The sequence below is a fragment of the Poecilia mexicana genome, unplaced genomic scaffold (genome assembly GCF_051168715.1).
Source record: "Poecilia mexicana isolate PSO_F unplaced genomic scaffold, ASM5116871v1 scaffold_6, whole genome shotgun sequence".
Lineage (NCBI taxonomy): Eukaryota > Metazoa > Chordata > Actinopteri > Cyprinodontiformes > Poeciliidae > Poecilia > Poecilia mexicana.
Window position 1 is genome coordinate 26,523,585 of NW_028263375.1, and position 20,026 is coordinate 26,543,610.

General features: G+C 41.2%; 2 protein-coding genes across 2 annotated transcripts; both read left to right on the plus strand.

The window, feature by feature from the left end:
- Nucleotides 1-2,170: 2,170 nt before the first annotated feature.
- Nucleotides 2,171-7,957, plus strand: LOC106917292 (uncharacterized). The gene is made up of 4 exons (XM_014986146.2): nucleotides 2,171-3,056; nucleotides 3,517-3,584; nucleotides 3,696-3,784; nucleotides 4,989-7,957. The coding sequence occupies exons 1-4, from the start codon at nucleotides 2,272-2,274 to the stop codon at nucleotides 7,617-7,619; spliced, it is 3,573 nt and encodes a 1,190-aa protein (XP_014841632.2). The 5' UTR covers nucleotides 2,171-2,271; the 3' UTR covers nucleotides 7,620-7,957.
- Nucleotides 7,958-11,393: 3,436 nt separating this feature from the next.
- samtor (S-adenosylmethionine sensor upstream of mTORC1) lies at nucleotides 11,394-19,957 on the plus strand. Its single transcript, XM_014986176.2, has 5 exons — nucleotides 11,394-11,652; nucleotides 15,630-15,771; nucleotides 15,877-15,990; nucleotides 16,868-16,982; nucleotides 17,251-19,957. The coding sequence occupies exons 1-5, from the start codon at nucleotides 11,493-11,495 to the stop codon at nucleotides 17,881-17,883; spliced, it is 1,164 nt and encodes a 387-aa protein (XP_014841662.2). The 5' UTR covers nucleotides 11,394-11,492; the 3' UTR covers nucleotides 17,884-19,957.
- Nucleotides 19,958-20,026: the final 69 nt, after the last annotated feature.

A 20,026-nucleotide genomic window follows, 5' to 3' on the forward strand; every position in this document is an offset into this window, starting at 1 on the left:
CCCGCCCCCCCGATTTTTCTGGGAATGATCAGCCTTATAGTGCGGAGCAGTAGGGCTGTTTATTACTTTGTTCAGCTGCATTTTCTGGAAACTATTCAAAGAAAGAAAGAAAGAAAGAAAGAAAGAAAGAAAGAAAGAAAGAAAGAAAGAAAGAAAGAAGAAAGAAATAAAAACAAAACAAGAGCTCCATAAAAACACAGCTGTCAAAGTGTTATCAAAGGCCTGTTTACAACTGCGACTGCTCTCATTTGAACCGGCACATCAAGTACATCTACGAAGACTAAATAAGGGTTCAAGTTCACATTTACAAGGCACAAATAGTTTTGCACCAAACATACCTCCATAGTTTAGTTTTAGATTGTGGATAAATGGAAGACGGTATATCTTTATACCTTTAATAACTTGGGGTCTGTCTGCAGTGGCACCAGCAAATATAAACGGAGGGATTTAATTATTCATTTTATGTCTTTTTTGTTCTTCACAGATCTAAACTTTTAAATAACTTTTGGTTTTAGCGTGCATCTGGACCTCCCTTTAAATTTGAGCGAATAAGAACAAGGAACTTCAGGAAAGTTACCTTTACTCTATTATATTTTACTTTACCTTTTATTGCCATACTTTACACTACATTACTTAACCTTACACTACTTAACGTTATTTTACAATGCTTTACTTTGCACTATGTTATCTTAAGTTGCTTTACTTTACTATACACCATGTTACATTACACTGGATTGCTTTACATTATTTTAGATTAAGTTACTTTACTCCATGCTTTTTTCCATTACATTCTGTTAGGTCACGTTACATTATTACTTCGTTACCTTATGTTACTTTACTTTGTTACTTTACATTTTGTTACTTAATGTTAAGTTACGTCACTTTACGTTACGCCACTTTACGTTACGTTAGTTTACAATACGTAACTTCACGTTGCCTTACTCTACGTTACCTTACTTTACGTTATGTTACATTACTTTACGTTACTTCACGTTACTTCATGCTACTTCACGTTATTACTTCATGTTACGTTACTTTATGTTGCTTTGCTTTACCTTGTTACTTTACGTTACGTTACTTTATGTTATGATCCATTACTCCACAATAATTTATGCTACATTAATATTATCAAAATGAATGTACACACCCAAAAGTTTGTGACTCTCAGCTCAAGCACACTTGGGTCATTCAAGATGGACAATGACCCTGAACTTGCCACTGGGACTTCCTGACAGAGATGACGTTTGGACTTCAATCCAAACTGAGATGGCATTGCATCACCAGAAACAGGTTGTTGATGCTTGGGCTGAATGAATGAACACGTCTGCAAACAAGAGTGGTCCAGAACGCCTCCATAGTGATGCAAAGTAACTTCTTGACTTTTATCTCAAACCCACCAAGCGTGGGACAACCACTTATTAGGTTTAGGGAGCAAATACTTTTTCACATGGGATCAGAGAAAATGTATGGATAATAAAGTAAATAAATCCCCCTTTAAAACTACACTGCACCTTGCGCATGATGTAACTGCACTTTATGCAAGCAGACTGCAGTATCTTGTTCAATGACTGGGGTTGTAGAGTAATGTGTGGTGACTGATTAAATGACACGCACATGCTCAGAGGGAGATACATTGTTACCGTAACTACCACTGTGTCCTATTTACATGACAGCTATATTGAACGGTGAAAATCTCTGCCTCTCTATGTCAGAATTTCACCTTCAAGCTGCCGACACGATGTCAGAAACTCTGTCCTCTCTGTGAAAGTGGAGAGGCTAAGAGTAATATTGACTGGATTAAAATTAGAGAGAAAAAAAGACGCTTTTTTAAGGAGCATACCGTCTGAAATTATTGTTTCCATAGCCCTAAACGTCTTGTGTCCCACTGGGGCAACAACAACACTGAAATAGCTGATGTGGTAATTCCCGCGCTATCGTTTAACTCAACTGGGAGCAATTACAATGGTTACATAAGAAAAAAAAATCCCTCAAACTTTAGTCACTGGTGATGTTTTATAAAAAAAAAAGACTAAAAGTAGTTTATATTTGTTAATTCCCTTAGGATGAAAGAAAGAAGCGGACATCAGATCCAACTTTTGGGCTTAAGACTACTGTACATATTTTATGTCCCTTCAGGCCTATTAATAGTGTTGGCCCTAGCAACAATGTCATCTGTAACTGGACTCTGTCTGTTAAGTCAGAGCATGTCGAATGTCAGCTGGCAGAAGGAGCAACATTGCAGTTTCCTGCTGACACTCACTGTGGAGCTTCATGGAGTTTGCAGGGCGGCTAAGACCTTCCGAGGCCTGTAACTACCTCGCAATCCCGGGCCTTGCCGGCTTGGACCCAGACGAAGATGAGGGTGATTTAGTTGTCGGTTTCAGACCTAAATCCTCTCCCATCCCATCCAGAAGGAGCTCGTTCTCGGACGAGGACTCGGATCCAGAACCTCCTTACTGCAGCTCCCGGAGGGTGTCGTTCGCTGATGCCAAAGGCCTCAATCTGGTGCAAGTGAAGGAGTTTGACACGTGGGACCTACCCAAACTATCGGGAAGCGACTCCGTAGTTGTCGAGGGTAAAGATTCAGTGGAATACCACCTCTCGCCTTTAACTTTCTCCCTTCCACTGCCTTCCGAAGAGGTGCTTGCCAAAGTGTTGAGTCAGAAAGTAGAACTGGAAACAATCGGGTTACTTCCAGGGACCACGATACTAAAAGGAGTGGTCCGCGTTCTCAACATCTCCTACAACAAGTCTGTCTATGTAAGAACCTCTTTGGACAGGTGGGCCACCCACTTTGACCTTCTGGCAGAGTATGTCCCAGGCTCCAGCGATGGAGTGATGGACAGCTTCTCGTTTAAGCTTACCTTGGGGCCACCTTTCGGGGATCAGGGAGTCAGGGTCGACTTTTGTCTGCGGTACGAAACTCCCGTGGGGACATTCTGGGCTAACAATAACAACAGAAACTACGTGCTGTCCTGCCAGCGCGGCATGAAAGGGGGGACAGAGAAACCAAAGAGGGAAAATGCGAACAAGAAAAGCTGCCTGAAGACCGTCAGGTAAGGGATATGCTTGGTTCGTTGGTTAGGTTTTCACTAAGAGCAGCACAAGTTCAACTTTGAATGTAATTAACCTTATTTAATCCCTCTAACTGCACACTCTTGGTCATTTTTTTTCACTTTTAGAAGTTGAGGATGAGTAACCAAGCCATTTTAATCCAAACTGGTGTTGTTTTAGTGAGTATTTTTGTTAGTGTGACTGGCTTGAAAAAGAGTCATCAATCTCCACAATGTAGAATTCCTTGGTTAGGAATGGTTTCGGCTCAATATTTCCCCCAGGTTTGACAAAAATAATAAAAATACCCTCCCCATAAAATGAATAGACAATGATAACATTACATAAAGTCTCCTCTTGTCTTCCCATTGTGTTGATTGGTGATATTTTCAATACAAAAGAACATGAAGCAGAAGGAAAGACCCAAACTGAGTGTGACCTGGTTTAAATTTGATTGATTCGCAGTCAGAGTGTCTCCACTGTGGAAAACATTTCATCACAGCCAGCTTCATCTCAGGAAAATATGTCAACAGGTGATTGTTTCTTGGTTTTTTTTGTTTGTTTTTTTACTTTGCTGAGAGTGAAATAAGGACAAAGTCCTCAATGTGGGACCAAAATGTTTGAACAAAATGTCTGTTCTCCAGATGAGTCTGTCCGGGGACCGGAGGTGGGAACTATGAAAACCCCTGAAGGACAATCAACAACTTCGGCCCACGAGGGACAGAAACTTCTGGTCAGTGTCACATTTTCTTTTATATATATTTGGAATTTTGCACAGTCTAAAAGCAAATACATCTTTAAACCTCTGAGGTATTTTTAGGAAGGAAAGGGAGCACATGAAGAACAGAGAACTTAACCTGACCCCGGTTGCTCTTTCTGTGGGAATGTCACGTGACACCATCTTGAGTGCCACCGGCGTAACATAACGCACGTCGGGACACTTTGTACCTGCTGTTTGCACTTCATCCGTTTCTCATTTTCTCACAGCTAATAACTTGTCACTTAGCTCAAGCATTTCACTACAACATGTACCAATAAATGCCAACTCTTCTTGATTTTATTTTTTATTTTTTTACTGTAAACTGACTGGTTAGAAACAATGCCAACCTTTTTCCTGTTGAAATCAAAACTTGAACTTATGTGATAACCACCACGCCGAGTAGTCTTTCCTGTACTGACAGACAAAAAGCATCAGCACAATGTGATGCTCCCAACTTCATGATCTTCTGTGGGTGTGTTAAAGGAGATGATTTTCTGCCACACATGGTTGGAGGACAAAATGTTATGTTTTGGCAACGATCCAGCCAAATTTGCAGTACCGTAATATCGCCACACGTAGCACTGTCTGAAAAATTCCAACGGTTTCTAAAAGGGGAGACCTTGCGCTTTCCAGCCAATCTCGGGTTATTACGGTAATTTCAACCCCGACGTAGCAGGGAGGGAAATTAATCTCAGGGTCACTATTTTAATATACGGTAAACTGCAAAAAATAATTGGCTAGATATTGAAAGTTCCAGTTGTTATGGATAGATGAGCAAATATATATACACTCATAGGACATTTAAAGAACTGCGTACAATTTAAATAAGCAAAAATATCCTGGTGAACATTTGAAACTTAAGTCTTGTAGCGTTAACTAATTTAACAATGTTTTAAAGACATTTGGTTACAATGGATTTTATTTAAAGGGAGCCAAATACAGTAGGTTAACTAGGAAAGCAAAATACACTTTTCAGATTGTATCTGCAAAATCTTCTTTCAACTTCACAATTATGCTTTACTTTGTACTGATGTATCGAACAAATTCCATATGAAATATACTGAAATTCATGGTTACAATGTGACAAATGTAGAAATGTTCACGCCAGATGTACAAGTTACTGTAAGTATGTGTGAGCTGGCGCTAAAATGAATCTATCCTCCCTGTTGACGGACAGATGGAGAACAAACAGAACAGCAGCAGAAGAAGGCAAAGACAAGCATCTCGGATGACCAGGCTGAGGGACTACTACACAAAGAGAGATGGAGGACCGAATGACGCTGGCAAAGACGAAACCCCCCCAGAAACAAAGCAAGTAACTCGCGAAGAAACCCCAGGAGACAATGTTGTCTGTTCGCAGCCGTTTAATGAGGGACAAGTTGAGTCAGAATGTTCTCAGTTTGTTTTTGAGGCCCTTGAAGAAGCACATGACCAGACATCCACCAAGCAAGCGAAATCTGACCTGGCTGTATTAGCGCAAGGCAAGAGTGCTCCAGATGTCTCAAACAACCCCCTGGATTCAGACGGTGAGCCCGCACCTGAAGAACAGCAAAATATCAGCAAGTTTGTCACCACAAATCAGGATGGAGACGTGAGTTTAGCGCACACTAACAACTCAGCAACAGCTGGGATCGAAACCATTATTAGTCAGAGCGACAGTTTCACATTCGGCACAGTGGTTGCTCCACTGTACCGCCAGGCATTTCAGAGGGTCTCAGCTGAAAACCCTGTAAATACTGGAGTCTTCAGCCTTCCCTCTGAACCCACACAGATCTGTGGCATTGTTCCAGTTAGCACCAGAAGTAACATGGGCAAAGTGCAGGGAGATCTGACCAGCTGTCAGGGATCAAGTGACGAAAGCTTGTCTGTCAAACTGGTCGGTCCAACCTCGGAAGAAAAAAAGCCCTCAAATGAGATCCCAAAGCATTTGGACATTGTGGAGAATCCAACTGAGATGGAAAAGAAATCTAACCAGTCTTTGTGTCAACAATGTCCTGTGGAAGACAATGTGCCGTTTGAGAGTGTCCACTCCCAGACAGAAGCACAAGAGGAAATGTTGGCCTATTCAGCACCACAGTGTCAGTCAACAGAGCAAAATTCTTCCCTCAGTTCAGCAAAGGTAGAGGAAACACTCGCAAAGGATGAAAGTGAAGAGGATCTCAAAGATTTTTGGTTTATGCTAGAGCACATAGACAAAGGGGTCGACCTTCTGGTCAACGGTGTTCAAGAGAAGAATTGTGAGAGCGCAGAGGTCAGCAAGGAAAATGAAAGTAAGAAAACTGCTTTGGTGAAAAATAAACTTCTACATATATTCGATGAATTGAATACCAACCTGACAGACAGCAAAGGTTGCCTGAATAGTCTTGTCTATCTTTGTGAACCAGAGAGAACAAATCTTACATCTCTAGCTGCATCTTCAGAAACTCAAGAAGATGCAAAAGAAACAAAAGCTGAAGGTAATGAAAGCAGCACTGGTGAGATCAAGGAAATGTGTGAAGTCACTCAATCCATCATAAATGACGATAGAAGTAACAATGAATGCCATGCCGATATGTCTGGAAGACACAATCATCAAAATGTGGAAGAGACTGGGCAATGTGAAATGGACTCCTCTTTCTTAAAACAAGACGAGGATTTCCTGTTAATAAACATTGTAGAGGAGAAAAACTGGGAAAAGATGGTTGAAGAGGAGGAAAACTGTGTTTTATCAAATGAAGAAGAAAGGGAGCTGCTACATTTAAAGACAGAGACCAATGAAACTGAGGGGAAAGTAGAGGAAATGACAGAGGTCAAGGTACACATTGCTGTGATGTTAGAAAGTGAGGCAGGCTTCGAAAAGGAATTCAAGCAGTCTAAGGCCATAAAGACAGATGGAACAGAAAGTACGGAAGTAGACAAAACAGAAGGGCAAGAAGTAGCAGAGCAGCAGAATGAGGCAGAGAGACAATGGATGAGTATGGAAAAAGCAAGGCTCAAAGAGGAAGAGGGAAAGATGGAAACAGACCTGAAGAAGGATATAATAATCCCAGTTAGTGAAGCAGAAGAGCTTGTATTAACAGATGCAGACTCAGACATTACAATGCAAAACAACAAGGATGAACCAGGGTCTTTTAAAGTAGGGTCAGACATTACACAAAACAAGGTTGAAGACAATTTATCTACTCTAGTGAGCAGAACAGTGAAGAACTGTTCAAATGAGAGACAATTTGCGTCCATCCAGACGGACACCCTTCGGTCCGATGAGGAGGAGGAGGAGGTTCAAAGCAAGAAGGATGACCAATCAAACACGGACACCAAGCACCTTTCTTCCAAGGGCGGTATGTGCGATTCAGCGGAGGAACCTGACAGCGCTTCGGCAGAGTCGGACTCAGACGAAGAGCTGCGGTTGTACGTGCACTGCCTGAGGGCACCACAGGTCCACACGGACAAAATCAGAGAGGCGGGGTTCACAGCACGCAAGAGGCCCTCCATAAGCCGAGGCAAAGTGCCGTCAACATCCATGCCGTCCATCAGTGAAGCTCTGGACGAAGAACAGCAGCACAGCAACCCTCTGGAGACTAATGAGGACGTGAAAACAGCTCCTGAAGCCAGAGCCAATACACAGGAGAGCGTACACCGAACTGAGTGGAGGCAGAAAGACTTATTTTCTTGCGACAAGGTCTCCAAGACATTGCTGTATGCCTCCTTGATGGTTGTGTTCACAGTTGTGGCGTATCATTACGATTTCCTTGCTTGTTTCTTGCTTTACTTGATATCAGTCATTTGGCTGTGTTGTCAAAGAGAGAGAGAACCCATTAAAAACAAGTAAAGAAATTAATCACATTGTAAAAAAAGAAAAGAAAAGAAAAAAAAATCAGTTTTGAGTGTGTTTCAAAGAGACTCCTGGGCATTAAACCTTAGATATGAGAGTAATTCCTGAGTTTTCCCTATGGGAGGATGTGTAGACTCTGTTGTCAAGAGTATAAACAATTAGCTGTATGTTTTTCTCTGATCAAAATCTTTCTGTAACCATAACAGATTATTGTTATGGATTATTAGTCAGTTCTGAACGGCATGTTGGGTGTAAATAAAAGTTACATGTTTGCTGTGTTGGGCTGTGGAATAAAAACTATTATAATAAGAGGGTAATAAATTACATAAATGCTACCTATCTGTGTGGACCTTTTTAACCCTTTAACTGCCATGAGGACACCGACGTCCACATGGATCCATTGGTTTACGTGTAAACATTTTCAAGGTGACAGTAAATGTATACTGTAAAGGGTTAAAGAGGCAATCTCATCTCACTTAAAGTTAACTACAACCAATTTGAGAAGTACAGCAGACTTGTGGAAGCAGGTGCCCCAATCAGATAAGACCAAATGTTTCTGGCCTAAATGTTATGGGAGGTGGAAAAACAAAACTCTACAGTTATTCTGTCAAGAAAAAATAAATAAATTAAGCTTCTGTGACTGTCGAGCCTGTCATGGGAAACCTGCATCCTTGGTGTTTAACAGGGAAAGTGGCAACCAGACACTCAACTTGGTTAATTATTCATCACTATGAACAAAGCAGTAGTGTCAGACTATACAAGTGTGTGTTGACACTATCTCAGGAAGGAAAAACATCATCAGTGATCTTAGAGAAACAAGTGATGGTGCCCATCAAGACTACAAGGCCGGGTCCAAACAATGTGCAGTGCTTCCACAAGACATTTCATCTTAAGGAAACTCATTCACAGGCAGAAAACAATCCGCTAGTCTTTACAGTACTGGATGTTTCTAGCAAATACATCCCAAGATCAGGCACTGTAACACTCGGAGAAATTACAAATAAAAGACCCCTGGGTAATTTTTGAGACTCTGTGGGCATCATAAGTTAGGTTTGCAATATTGCATTTCACTGAAAATGTAAAACTGAATGAAAGACATTTGGGGCAACATTCTCTAGAAAATGAGCCCAAAGACGAGATATTCAAACACAATGCACAGTGGTGGAATCCAAGCACAGCATATCAGCACAAACATCTCATATCACCTGCTAAACATGGCCGATGAGTTTAGACTTCTTACCTTTTGTTTGGTGGTTTGACGTAGCCCTCAAATAAAAAAAGATGGAGACTTTTGTTAGCGGTGCAGGTGGAGTACATATAGTCAGAGTATATTGCTCTGAACCCTGCACCTGTTCTGGTAACTACAATGTTAACAGCTCACTGAATGGCAGCATACCATTGACAGATGTCTGATCTGCTTACAAGCATTACTGTAGTGGTAATAAATAAAACACACTGTCCTCACACTGTAGACAAAACCTAGCAACGAAATACATTTTGCTATTTGTCAAGAAGTGACTTTCCCCCCCCCTCCCCTCAAATGTAACATACATGCATAATACTTGATTGTATGCAATATTTTAACACAAATTTCAGTCAAAGCAATGAAAAGGTTCTTAATTAATGATGCCAACCAACAAAATAAAAATAACTTTAAAACCAATTGATCATCTTTAGTCAACATACACAGTCAGAGCCACAGTAGGGGATCTCTACAGCTTTGTCCCAGGGAGCCCATTTGGATTCAGAGCTCATATGCGCAGCATTGCGGCCATCATGCACTGAGAGTTATTTTGAGGGTGAAGAATAGTTTCAAACTGTCAGGGGGATTTTAAAAGAATTTATGACTGTTGACATTTTGTAACACAGCTAGAGTCGTCCTTAGTTTGCACCAAATCCCATTTAAATGAGGAAGAAAGTGGAAAAGTGGTGTATTCTGTTCCAGAAAAAAAAAATCTATTTTAAATTCTCATTGTTTATGGCTATTTTCAGGAATGGTAATGAAAATTAGTTCATAATGCAATGTACTTCACAAGATAAGTGAAGTACATTAGTACAATAGTCTCATAAAGACTATTGTACAAATTTTGAACTTCGAGTCATGTGTGTTTCCATATGGAGTGATACTCTCTCTATACAGTCCTGTGAGTGAAACAATCGCCGGTTTGTTATACTGTTACATCTTCAAGGATTCAACTTCATCAAGGTCTGAGTCTCCGAAGAGGATCTCTTTGGAAACCACTTCTGCTGGGATAATACATCACTTCCTGTTTCCATTTTACTTCCTGTTTGTCCTACTCACCTTCCCGTTTGAAGAAACTACCGATCTTACACATTCTAATATTTATTACTTAAACTTGTTTAACCTTTTCTGAGGTTTTGTATGAGTTCTGGGTATGATCAGTACATCATTTTTTTACAATTATACATTGAAGTAAAAATAACTTCTTGTTGTTTTTTTTAACTCATTTTCTGGCTCTTATTGTAATTCACAGAGCCTTAGAAAAGTTTTCATTCCAACCAGAACTTTTTCACACTTAAAACCACAAACCTCCATGTATTGTTTTATTTGGGGTTGGGGGGTTATGTGATAGACCAACACAAATGCATAAGTATGAAGTGGTAGAAAAGATTATACATGATTTTAAATATTGTTTCACAAATTAAAATCTGGAAAGCTAGAACTTGGATCGGACCATCTTTCACTCCAACTGAAATATGTAGTTTTGCTTTTGCAAAACTACCACTGTTGACATTTGCAGATTCCTCTGTAAAATATCTCAAGCACAGTCACACTGGATGGAGAACATCTGTGAAAATAAAATGGAAAATGTTGCTACAGATACTCAGTTACATTTAGGTCCAGACTTTAACTCAGTCATTCTGGTACATGAATATGCCTTTATAAATAATTCTATTGTAACCCTGGCTGCATCTTTAGGGTTGTTGTCCTGCTAAAGGGGAACCTCCAACAAAATCTTTTGCCATCTCTAACAAGCTTTTAGTTAATCTAACCTTGCTTTAAAGTTCTATATTTGATCTCACTACTGTGTTTCTTGGTCTTCTTGTTTGTTTTCTAATATTCTCTAACAAACATCTGAGGCCTTCATAAGTCAGATGGATTTATAGTGAGGTGACTCAAGGGTTTTACCGATTTGTCTTGAAAGATAATATGACTTGGTAGATAATACGGTCGTAATTAGCACATAATTACGACCATAATTATGTGCTAGTTTGTGTTGCTCCATCACAACCCCCCCCCCCCCCCCAATAAAATACATTAAAGTTTATGGTTTCACCATGAAAGAAATCATATCCCTGGGAAAAGTTAAGTCCATTAAGTCCAGTTGTTGGTCACTAACTGGACTGCGAAAGGTCATCTGACCGCCTGTGGCTGTGTTGAGCACTTGTCTGGACTTGTTTTGCAGCAATTTTTTTTCCAAGTTTATTACCCTGTGATTCATTGACTTACCCAAATGAATCAAGAAAAACACACATTTTACAAAAAGTTTTAATTTGTGGTAGAAAAGTTTTTTATTCACATTTAAATCCCTATAAACCAGAAACGTTTGCAAAAATAGGAATGAAAATGTGCTATTCCATAAATATTTTACGTTGTTTTTATGGCCTTGTGCCTTTCTTAGTGGAAACAATGACATTTACTGCCGTACTTAAATGCCTCACGACATACCGTCAGACCGCAGCACGAATCTAGAGCTCTGTGATTGGACGACAAGCTGTCATTTCTGAGCCGCATCAGTCAAAGCCAACCAATCCGCTCTCGCGTTGTTGGTTGCTTCGCCGGGTCAGGTTGCAAGTCTTGTTAAGGGGAAAAGCGTCTTTCCGAGGCAGCGTCGGAGGAGCCGAGCTATGAACCCTGGGGACAAGGTCGAGACGGGGGAGACGGAGAACCTCCAGGGGAGGCTCTGTGTGCCCATTCCGAGAGAAGCGCCTTGCAAGCAGGTGCAGGAGAAGCTGTCTGGGGTGGTTAAAAACGTCCACAGGAAACTGCGCAGGAAATACAGAGAGGGTAAGAGGGCTGTCTGGCTCTGTCTGTAGCCGCTAACACAGAAGGGGAGCTATTAAGTTAATATAAAATCCTAAATTATCTTACATTTGAGCGAGTAAACATGTTCTAATGCTGTTGAATTTGCTAGCTGGTTGGGGGTTAACTGCAGCCGACACACAGGCAGCTGGTTGCTCTACACAAGCAAGGCCGTTTTAAATCCCTTGCATGTTGAATAGAAAATATGTTATTGTTGTTTTCGTCACTATCTGTCTCAGTATAAGTACATCATTTACTGGTGCAAACCCAGTCCATATAAAACTTGATGGATTACTCATGAAAATCATTAAAGGAGCCAAGATGAATGGCTGCTAGCGCCAATAAAAGATAACCGTGTAGACGGAGTAAACATTGGTGTAATTATTACAGCGCACTTTTATTTGTTTATGAAGATTCCCATCTATCGGAGCCTGATTACCGCAGTTGTCTCATTAAGTCTCCCCACAGATCAAGATATGCACGGGGAGCCGGATTGCCAGATTGTGCATGAACCTATCTAGACGCGTGTTGTTTCTAAGAGTCCTAAATCTTATCATTGCATTTTAAGCACAAGGTTTGACAAGAAGTTGTTGTTGCCTATGCAAACAATGTTATTATTGCAGTCAACAATTCCTGCTTCAGTGAAATTCGACTACCGAAGGTAAATTAGTCTGCATGCAAAGATCCTGCAACTCACCCCTAATTTGCCTCGTCAGTCACAATGTTGATTAGCAGTTGTAGGCTAATAAAACTTTCACCTAATCTCACTTAATAATTTAAAACAAACAAATAAAAAAGTAAATAAATTGTTTTCCTACTTGCTGCAATTTCTACAGGTTAAATTATACCTTGTGATAGACCAGCAAGTGGAAGAAAAATGATGGTTTTAATGTCTTTTTTTTAATGAATAAAATTCAGCAAAGTGTGGCGTACCTTTGTATTCTCTGATACTAAATTGGATTCAGGTCTTTACTTTGACTGAGCCATTCTAAAAAGCAATGTAAACTTGCGTTATGCAAGTCTAGCGTTATGTTTAAACCCCCAGTCTCAACCTGTGTTTAGTTATGACCAACTTCCCCATCTCTTTTGATGGGGGGAAAAATCTGTTTGCCAGCTACCTTGGCTGGCAAACAAAATATAATCAATCAGAGTTGACAACCAGACAATGCAGAACATGCAGCGTCATGACTGCCTGAAGGCAACAATTGGTCGCAGGCTTTATTTCAAGTGTCATACATTTACACTCAGTACTATATTTGATCAGTTAAATGGAATCTGTTTGCCTTTATTGCCTTTCAAACACACCTGATGTGTATTTTTACTAGCTTACAGTCTGGCAGCGACATTATGTCATGGTAAAGACAGAGGAGAGTAGGAAAAACGTGGGGCTTATCACAGTCAGCATCGCCATGGCGATCATTTTATTCTGATATTGTGTATGCTGAATTTCTACTGAGGTATAATTACTGTTCTGCAAGCATGTTCGCTTCTCGAGGTGTTTCGAGGAATCAGAGTGAAAGGGGGCTGAAAACAAATGCACGCCACACTTTTCAGAGTTTTCTTTGCAAGAAATTTTTGAAAACCAATCGTTTTCTTTCAGCTCGCTGTTAACTGCTACTTTCTGTCGGCTTAAAGTGAGGAGAAAGTACTGTAGTATTAATGTGACAAAATGTAAAGTTTTTTTGTTTTTCTTTAATTTAAGACATTTGAGAGGTTTCACACCTACTTGATATTTTCTAGTTTAAATGTGACCTGGAGCTACATCATTGCATATAGGCTTTGCTTAAATGTTGCTGTTTTGTACAGAAAGTGCATAATGGCGTGCAAAAAAAAAAACAGGTTTGCATTTTATTTTCATCAGCAGCTGCCCGCCTTCTTGGCAAACCCTCTGTTGCAAAAAAAACGGGAAGTTTGGAAAAACCCTCCTCCAACCCATCAGCACTGACTAATGCCTTCTGCCTGCCTGACAGCTCAACAACATCTTCTCGAATAATTTCAGTTTTTAAGTCCTCCCGTTTTCAAACTTTCTCTTTCAGCCACCTACATCGCACTCGGCGCCGCCGCTGCTTCGCCAGCTCTCGCTTTATCTCTCTGGGGGAATGCGTCGTCCTTCCAGGAACATGTTGTGTGGGCGAGAAGCAGAAAAGAAATCAAAATGGCAGATGGAAAATCTTTACCTCGCGAAGATGAAAAAAGACTCGCAGTCATTTCGCAACTGTAGACAAACAGCAGCAGCTTGCAGCAACATCCAGGATTTATTGTCAATTTCCTGATTTTAAGAGCAGCAAGCATCACAAATTAGATGATCTCCAGCTACATTGGTTGTTTTTTTTCTCTCCTTTTTTTTTTAATGTTTGATTGCATTTAAATCGAAAACATGTGCGTCCTCCTCTCACTACTCCTAAATCTCAAAGCAGAAAGAAAACAATGTGTTGGGGAAATTAGTTAGCAGGCAAACTTGGAGCAGAAATCTGTCTGCACCAGCTGTCTGGTAAGCAATGCAAAGAGTTTACAGTTGTATATCTTTTTGCACTAGTTTAAAACATAATCCTAATTTTTTCCTGAGGATTTTAGTTTGGCTTCATGTTTTGTTTTGGAGACTGAATAGCTTAAAAAAAATGACCCTGCTAACAGATCTCATGATTGGTTAATAAGTAAAGCATGATCCAGAAGGCTTGGCATCGACTCGCAGCAGTCATGCTTTCAGAGCGCTTCTGTTTACAGCCACTCGTCTTGTTGTCCTGCTTCTCCTTCAAATCAGATACATCCCTCTCTCTCAGGCCTCCGGTCATGGGATGTCTCCCCTCGTCGGCTCGGATGCCACGAGCTCCTGGCGTCTGTTAAGGTCTCCAGATGGGAAGTTCTGCAGACCTGTTTTTTTGTTTTTATTTTAATCTTGGACAAAGAACTTCTGTGGTTTAATCACCTAAAAAATGATTTTCAAACAAATAAGTTCTGAAAGTGGATGAGCAAAAAAAAAAAAAAAAAAAAAGTATTAAGCTGTGAGTGGTTGTTCTTGGTCCAGGTGTCAGCGTATCCTTAAAATGTCTTAAATTCATTAAAAAAAAAAGTAAATTGGCCTTAAATGCATGAATAACAAGTCTCAAATTTTGACTACCAAATCTTGTTTTTTTTTTTCTAGTGAAACTTTTCTATCAGGCAAAAGTTTAAGTTGCACTAAGAGATGCTGCATTTTTTGACTTGAGACAATTGAGGCTACAGCTAGCTAGCTGCTAATATACCCTTGCTTGCTTGCTGTCTAGGTAGCAAGCAAGGGTATATTGGCATCAATGCTCCATCATGATGCAAATTTATCATCGGCTGACTGGACGAAGTTCGTCTTCCTCACTGGCTCACTTTTGTTGCCAACCCATACGATGTTTTAATCCACTATGTGCAAAAAATCTTGTTGCTACGGGGGATTAAGGCTGGAGAAATCCATATGCAGTGTGAGAAGCACAAAGTTGCCAAGAGCCACAAATGACCCTGGAAATTTTTGTTTTGCTCCCCCGCATGTGGTGCGACGCAAACTGTAAAGTTTGAGTTTTTTTTTTTATTTTAAACATAATGGTGTAGCACCAGTTTGACCTGTTGAGGAATTTTATCACAACAAAGTTGTTACTATGGAGATAAATACAGCTGAAAATGAGGAGAACAGGAAAAAGGAGTAGAGGCTAGAGAGCCACAGATAAAGACAAATAAGGAAAAAAGATTAAAAACAGCATTAATCAGTGTCTTCAACTCAAATTAATAATGTAATAGGAGTTTTAGTTAATCTCAGAAGTATGCAGTCTTGTTTTGTACATTTCTGCCGTGATATCAATCTTAATTTCACTCAGATTGCTCTTAAATCTCAGTCGGTGAAACCTGCTGAAACCCTGCTTTTGTCCAAGATGTTTGGCGACTGCAGCTCCTTTTGAAAGTCTGAGTTGATCGTTTGGCCGTCTTTTCCCTCGTTTCAGTGGGCGACTTCGACAAGATCTGGCGCGAGCACTGCGAGGACGAGCAGACGCTCAGCGAGTACGCCGTCGCCATGAAGAATCTCGCCGACAGCCACTGGACCAAAAAGTGCGAAGGAGAGGGCCGAATCGAGTGGTGTCGCAGGTGCGACTGAGCGAGCGTTTTAGTTTGAAACCACAAACTGCATGTTTATCACACACACACGCCCTATAAGGTTCTGATTTGCTGGTTTTGATTTCACTTCCTCAGTGTCTGTCAAGAATATTTCTTGGACGGCGGAATGAAGCGGATGTTAGAAAAGGATGAGAAGAGTGCTGCACATGCCTTGGGTCTGAGTGGCCAAGCACACAGTACCATCCCCAGGTGGGTTCAAGTAAAAAAAAAAAAATGTAATTGCAAAAAAAAAGTCTGTCTAATTGAGCAGCTGGTAATTATCTAACCTGGTGAAGGAAATGATTAGGTGACGTACGACTGAAAAAAGATGGCAAAGCAGTGACAGCAGGGGAACCAAAATAAAAAATAACATCTTTAAGGGTTTTTTTCACCCCTGACAATCCGTCAGACTCGACTGGATTGGAGACCAAAATTGTAGCATTTGTTACATGTTCTGCTGGTGTGCCTCGTTTCACACTGTTTTGTGTTAAATAAAAGAAACTTTTAAAAAGCTGCCTCCCCACCCCTCACCTGTGGTGGCACTGCAGCAAGAACTACTGAAGGAAACAAGATGAAAACTTTTGAAGAAGAAACTGAGGGCAAATTTCTTCTAAACAAAAGGTAAAAAATGGAGCGACGTCAGATTTTAGCGGCTGCAGGATTTCTCTTTTGTCTTTGGTAAAACACGGAGCCTTTTCTGCCACCCCTGGGAGATTCTCAGGTTTGTTGTATTTACCCAGAATGCCGTGTGTTATAGTCCACTTCCTGCTTTTGAAGCGTGTCTCTGGTCCGCTTGCCATTCACATAAGCCACGATTCAATGAAACCGAACGGAGACTTAAGTTCTTAGATGGAGCAGAGTTTGCTTTTTAGTCCGTGTCAAAATTCAATTGCACATTTACGAACCAGACTTTCTGGACACACACAGAGTTCATGTAAAGCAGACTGAACAGGACTGGTGTGAATGCACCCTTCATGTGCGCTTCCACTTTGGACTCAAACTAAAGGTTGGATATTTTAAACCATTGATTTCTCAGGTTTAATGAAACATTTTCCTGCTTCTTCCATTTTTTTTTTCTTTTCCACAGTTCAATATCTCAGCTGGGAAAGATTCGTCTTCTGGACGTCGGAAGCTGCTTCAACCCTTTCCTGAAGTTCGATGACTTTCTGACCGTCGGTATCGACATAGTGCCAGCAGTTGAGGTATTTTTTTTTTCTGATCACTAAAAGTAGATGGATGTGTTTACATCTCCACATGAGGCTTTCCCGCTCATATTACGAAGCAGAAACAGCAGAAATGACTCATGTAGAGGAGTTGCCATTCCTGTGGTTGGCTGGTTTTAAGGTTCTGATTCACCAGAAAGCGAAGCATCAAAGACTTTCCATTCTGCACCTGCAGCTTCCAGTATGATTAAGCGACCGCCGGTTTCATCAGAACAACAACTTTCTCTGATTTGCGTCTCGTTTTCAGAGCGTCCACAAATGCGACTTCCTCAACCTGCAGCTCCAGCAGCCCCTCCAGCTGGCGGGCGACGCCATCGACGCCTTCCTGCGCCACCTCTGCAGCCCCATCGACGCACTGCCGGCGCAGCTGTTCCACGTGGTCGTCTTCTCGCTGCTCCTCTCCTACTTCCCCTCGCCGTACCAGCGCTGGATCTGCTGCAAGAAGGCCCACGAACTGCTGGAGCTGCACGGCCTGCTGCTCATCATCACGCCCGACTCGTCCCACCAGAACCGCCACGCCCTCATGATGCGCAGCTGGCGGGTGGCGGTGGAGTCGCTGGGCTTCAAGCGCTACAAGTACGTCAAGTACGCCCACATGCACCTCATTGCCTTCCGGAAGGTGTCCCTGGCCACCACCAGCGACCTGGTGTCCCGCAACTACCCGGAGATGCTCTACATCCCGCAGGACTTCAACTCCAACGAGGAGGAGGAGGAGTGTGGCGCCGCGTTGCCGCTGCGCTCCGACTTCGAGGACGACCAGCTGGCTTGGGGCTTCGCCGAGCTGCCGGACGCGCCATACGACTCCGACTCTGGCGAGAGCCAGAGCAGCTCGGTTCCGGGATTTCACGAGTTCGAGGATCCCATCTTACTTCAGAGTTAGGCAAAACCAGGACTTCCCTCCCACTGACCCCTCCTGACCTCCCATCTCTGCCTGTCTTCTTCCCTTTGGCTACGGCGCTGCCAAATCTAAACCTGCTGCATTCTCCTCCCATTTCCCCAACCCTTTTACTGAAACGTAATGCAGTTTGCACAATGGGAAAGAGAGTTTACAGATTATTTTCACATATCCACACAAACACGCACACACAGACACTAAGATGGATATATTTTGATTAAAAAACAACAAAAGCTTTTATAAGAGTTTGAATGCCCTGAAGATAGCCCAACTCCTTACCCCTTGTTTTTAACGTCCATCTCCACCAATCAACTCTCTGCAATTACAATTCAGGCCGTTTAAATTCTGCACTCTGTCTCTATTTCAATAAGCTAGTGTTGCAGGCTGCTTGTATTAAAGCCAAAAGAAACCAGCAACTCCAGTAGTCTGACAGAAGCTTGATTTTTTTTTTTTTTTTTTTTTGCACTGAAGAGACTGGGAAGGAACGCTTGCTTCTCTCACAGTCATGCAGCTAAACCGTTGGTTCTCCCAACCTAAAAGAAAAGAAAAAAAAAAAGCCCACATCTTGACTAAACATCCGTGTTGTCCGGTGTAAAGTGTGGTGACACCATTTTTAATCCAAGATCTTCTGAATTATTTCTGTGTCTTCTAATTGTAGCATTTCAGACACTTTTAGTGTTACTTTTCTTGGGTGAATATGTGACCGTTTACTTGTTGTCAAACAAGGTACGACTTCTAGGTATTGCACTCGCCGCCTCTTCTTATCTTCGTGTCGAAATATTAACTCCTTTCCTTTAATTTGCTGGAAATAAAAAGATATTCCAGCATCGCACATCTGTGATTTTAATCCAATTTATCTGGAACATCAATGTGAAAAGGGTTTCTTAAATTATCCAAACCCAGACTCCTCGTTTTCTGACGTTGAGTCAAGAGATTTGCACATATGGGAACAAAATTGTTGGTACCCTTACTAAGATTTGTAAAAAAAAAAAAAAAAAGCGCCTTAAAAGCGGCATAATCTCGCACTGAAAACCAACTTAAAAGTTCTGCACTCCATAAAATTTCAACCTTGGCTCTGACTCGACCAGGTTAATTTGACTCTTTATTCTTCTTAAATCTCTTGGTATTTTCAATAAACCCTTGATGCCATTTTTAACAAGGTTACCGGGTTTACAATATCACAAATCCTTCATCGTAGCATACAGTGAACATCCTTTGTTTTACATCGATCCCTTTGGAGCGTTGTCGCTCACACTCTTCCAATTTAAGTACCAGAAGACTTTAGCAAACGCCGCATGTTGACGTTCTTCATGCTAGGACCAAAAAAGTGCCCGTATTTATTGGAGTTCTCAAACAGGGACGTTGATGTTTTTGTTGAAGTTTACTCAAAGTAAAGGTTGGATTCTTTCGGTTTTCAGTCTGAGATTATGCCAGTGATGGGAAAGTCGTCTTCACTGCGGTGCCAACAAATCTGTTTGCACATAGGGGGGTTTTGGCTAAAGACACTACCAGATGAAATGCTAGTATGTGTTCCCTCTGGCCCCTGGACGGGTCCAATCCTGAGAGTGTGTTCGGGTTCGTGAGTGTGAATGAGGATGTTGTGACTGGCACTTTTAGGATTCATCCCAAAAGGTGCTGAAATGTAACCGTTTTCCTCAGGAGGAGCGTTTCCTAAGCAACAACAGGCCCAGACAACACAACCATTAAGCTTAAGGTGCCTTGGGCCGATTGTGACGATTCTTTGGCCAAACTGCACACAAAACAATTTTAGTTCTCTCTCTCTTTTTAAATCATTTTAAGGGAACATAAAAAAAAAGTTTTTGGTGCAGTCCATTGTTCTCATCTCTGTATTTTATTTTTTCAAGATTCTTCTGAACAGAAAAACCATATTGACTGCACATATTCAGAGTACTCTGAAGTGTGTTTGTGAAGTGTCTTCCAGTGTTTTCTTTTGGCCTATCTGCATGGTTCATTGTCATTATCAACACTTTCAACGATACAGAACAATGTGTGCTTAGAGGATGGTTGTATTACTGTTTTATAAATGACTGAAAAACAATTAAGCGTATGTGTGTTTACTTGGAAATATTCAAAACTTTCTGCACAATTTATGCCTCTGAAGTTTGTT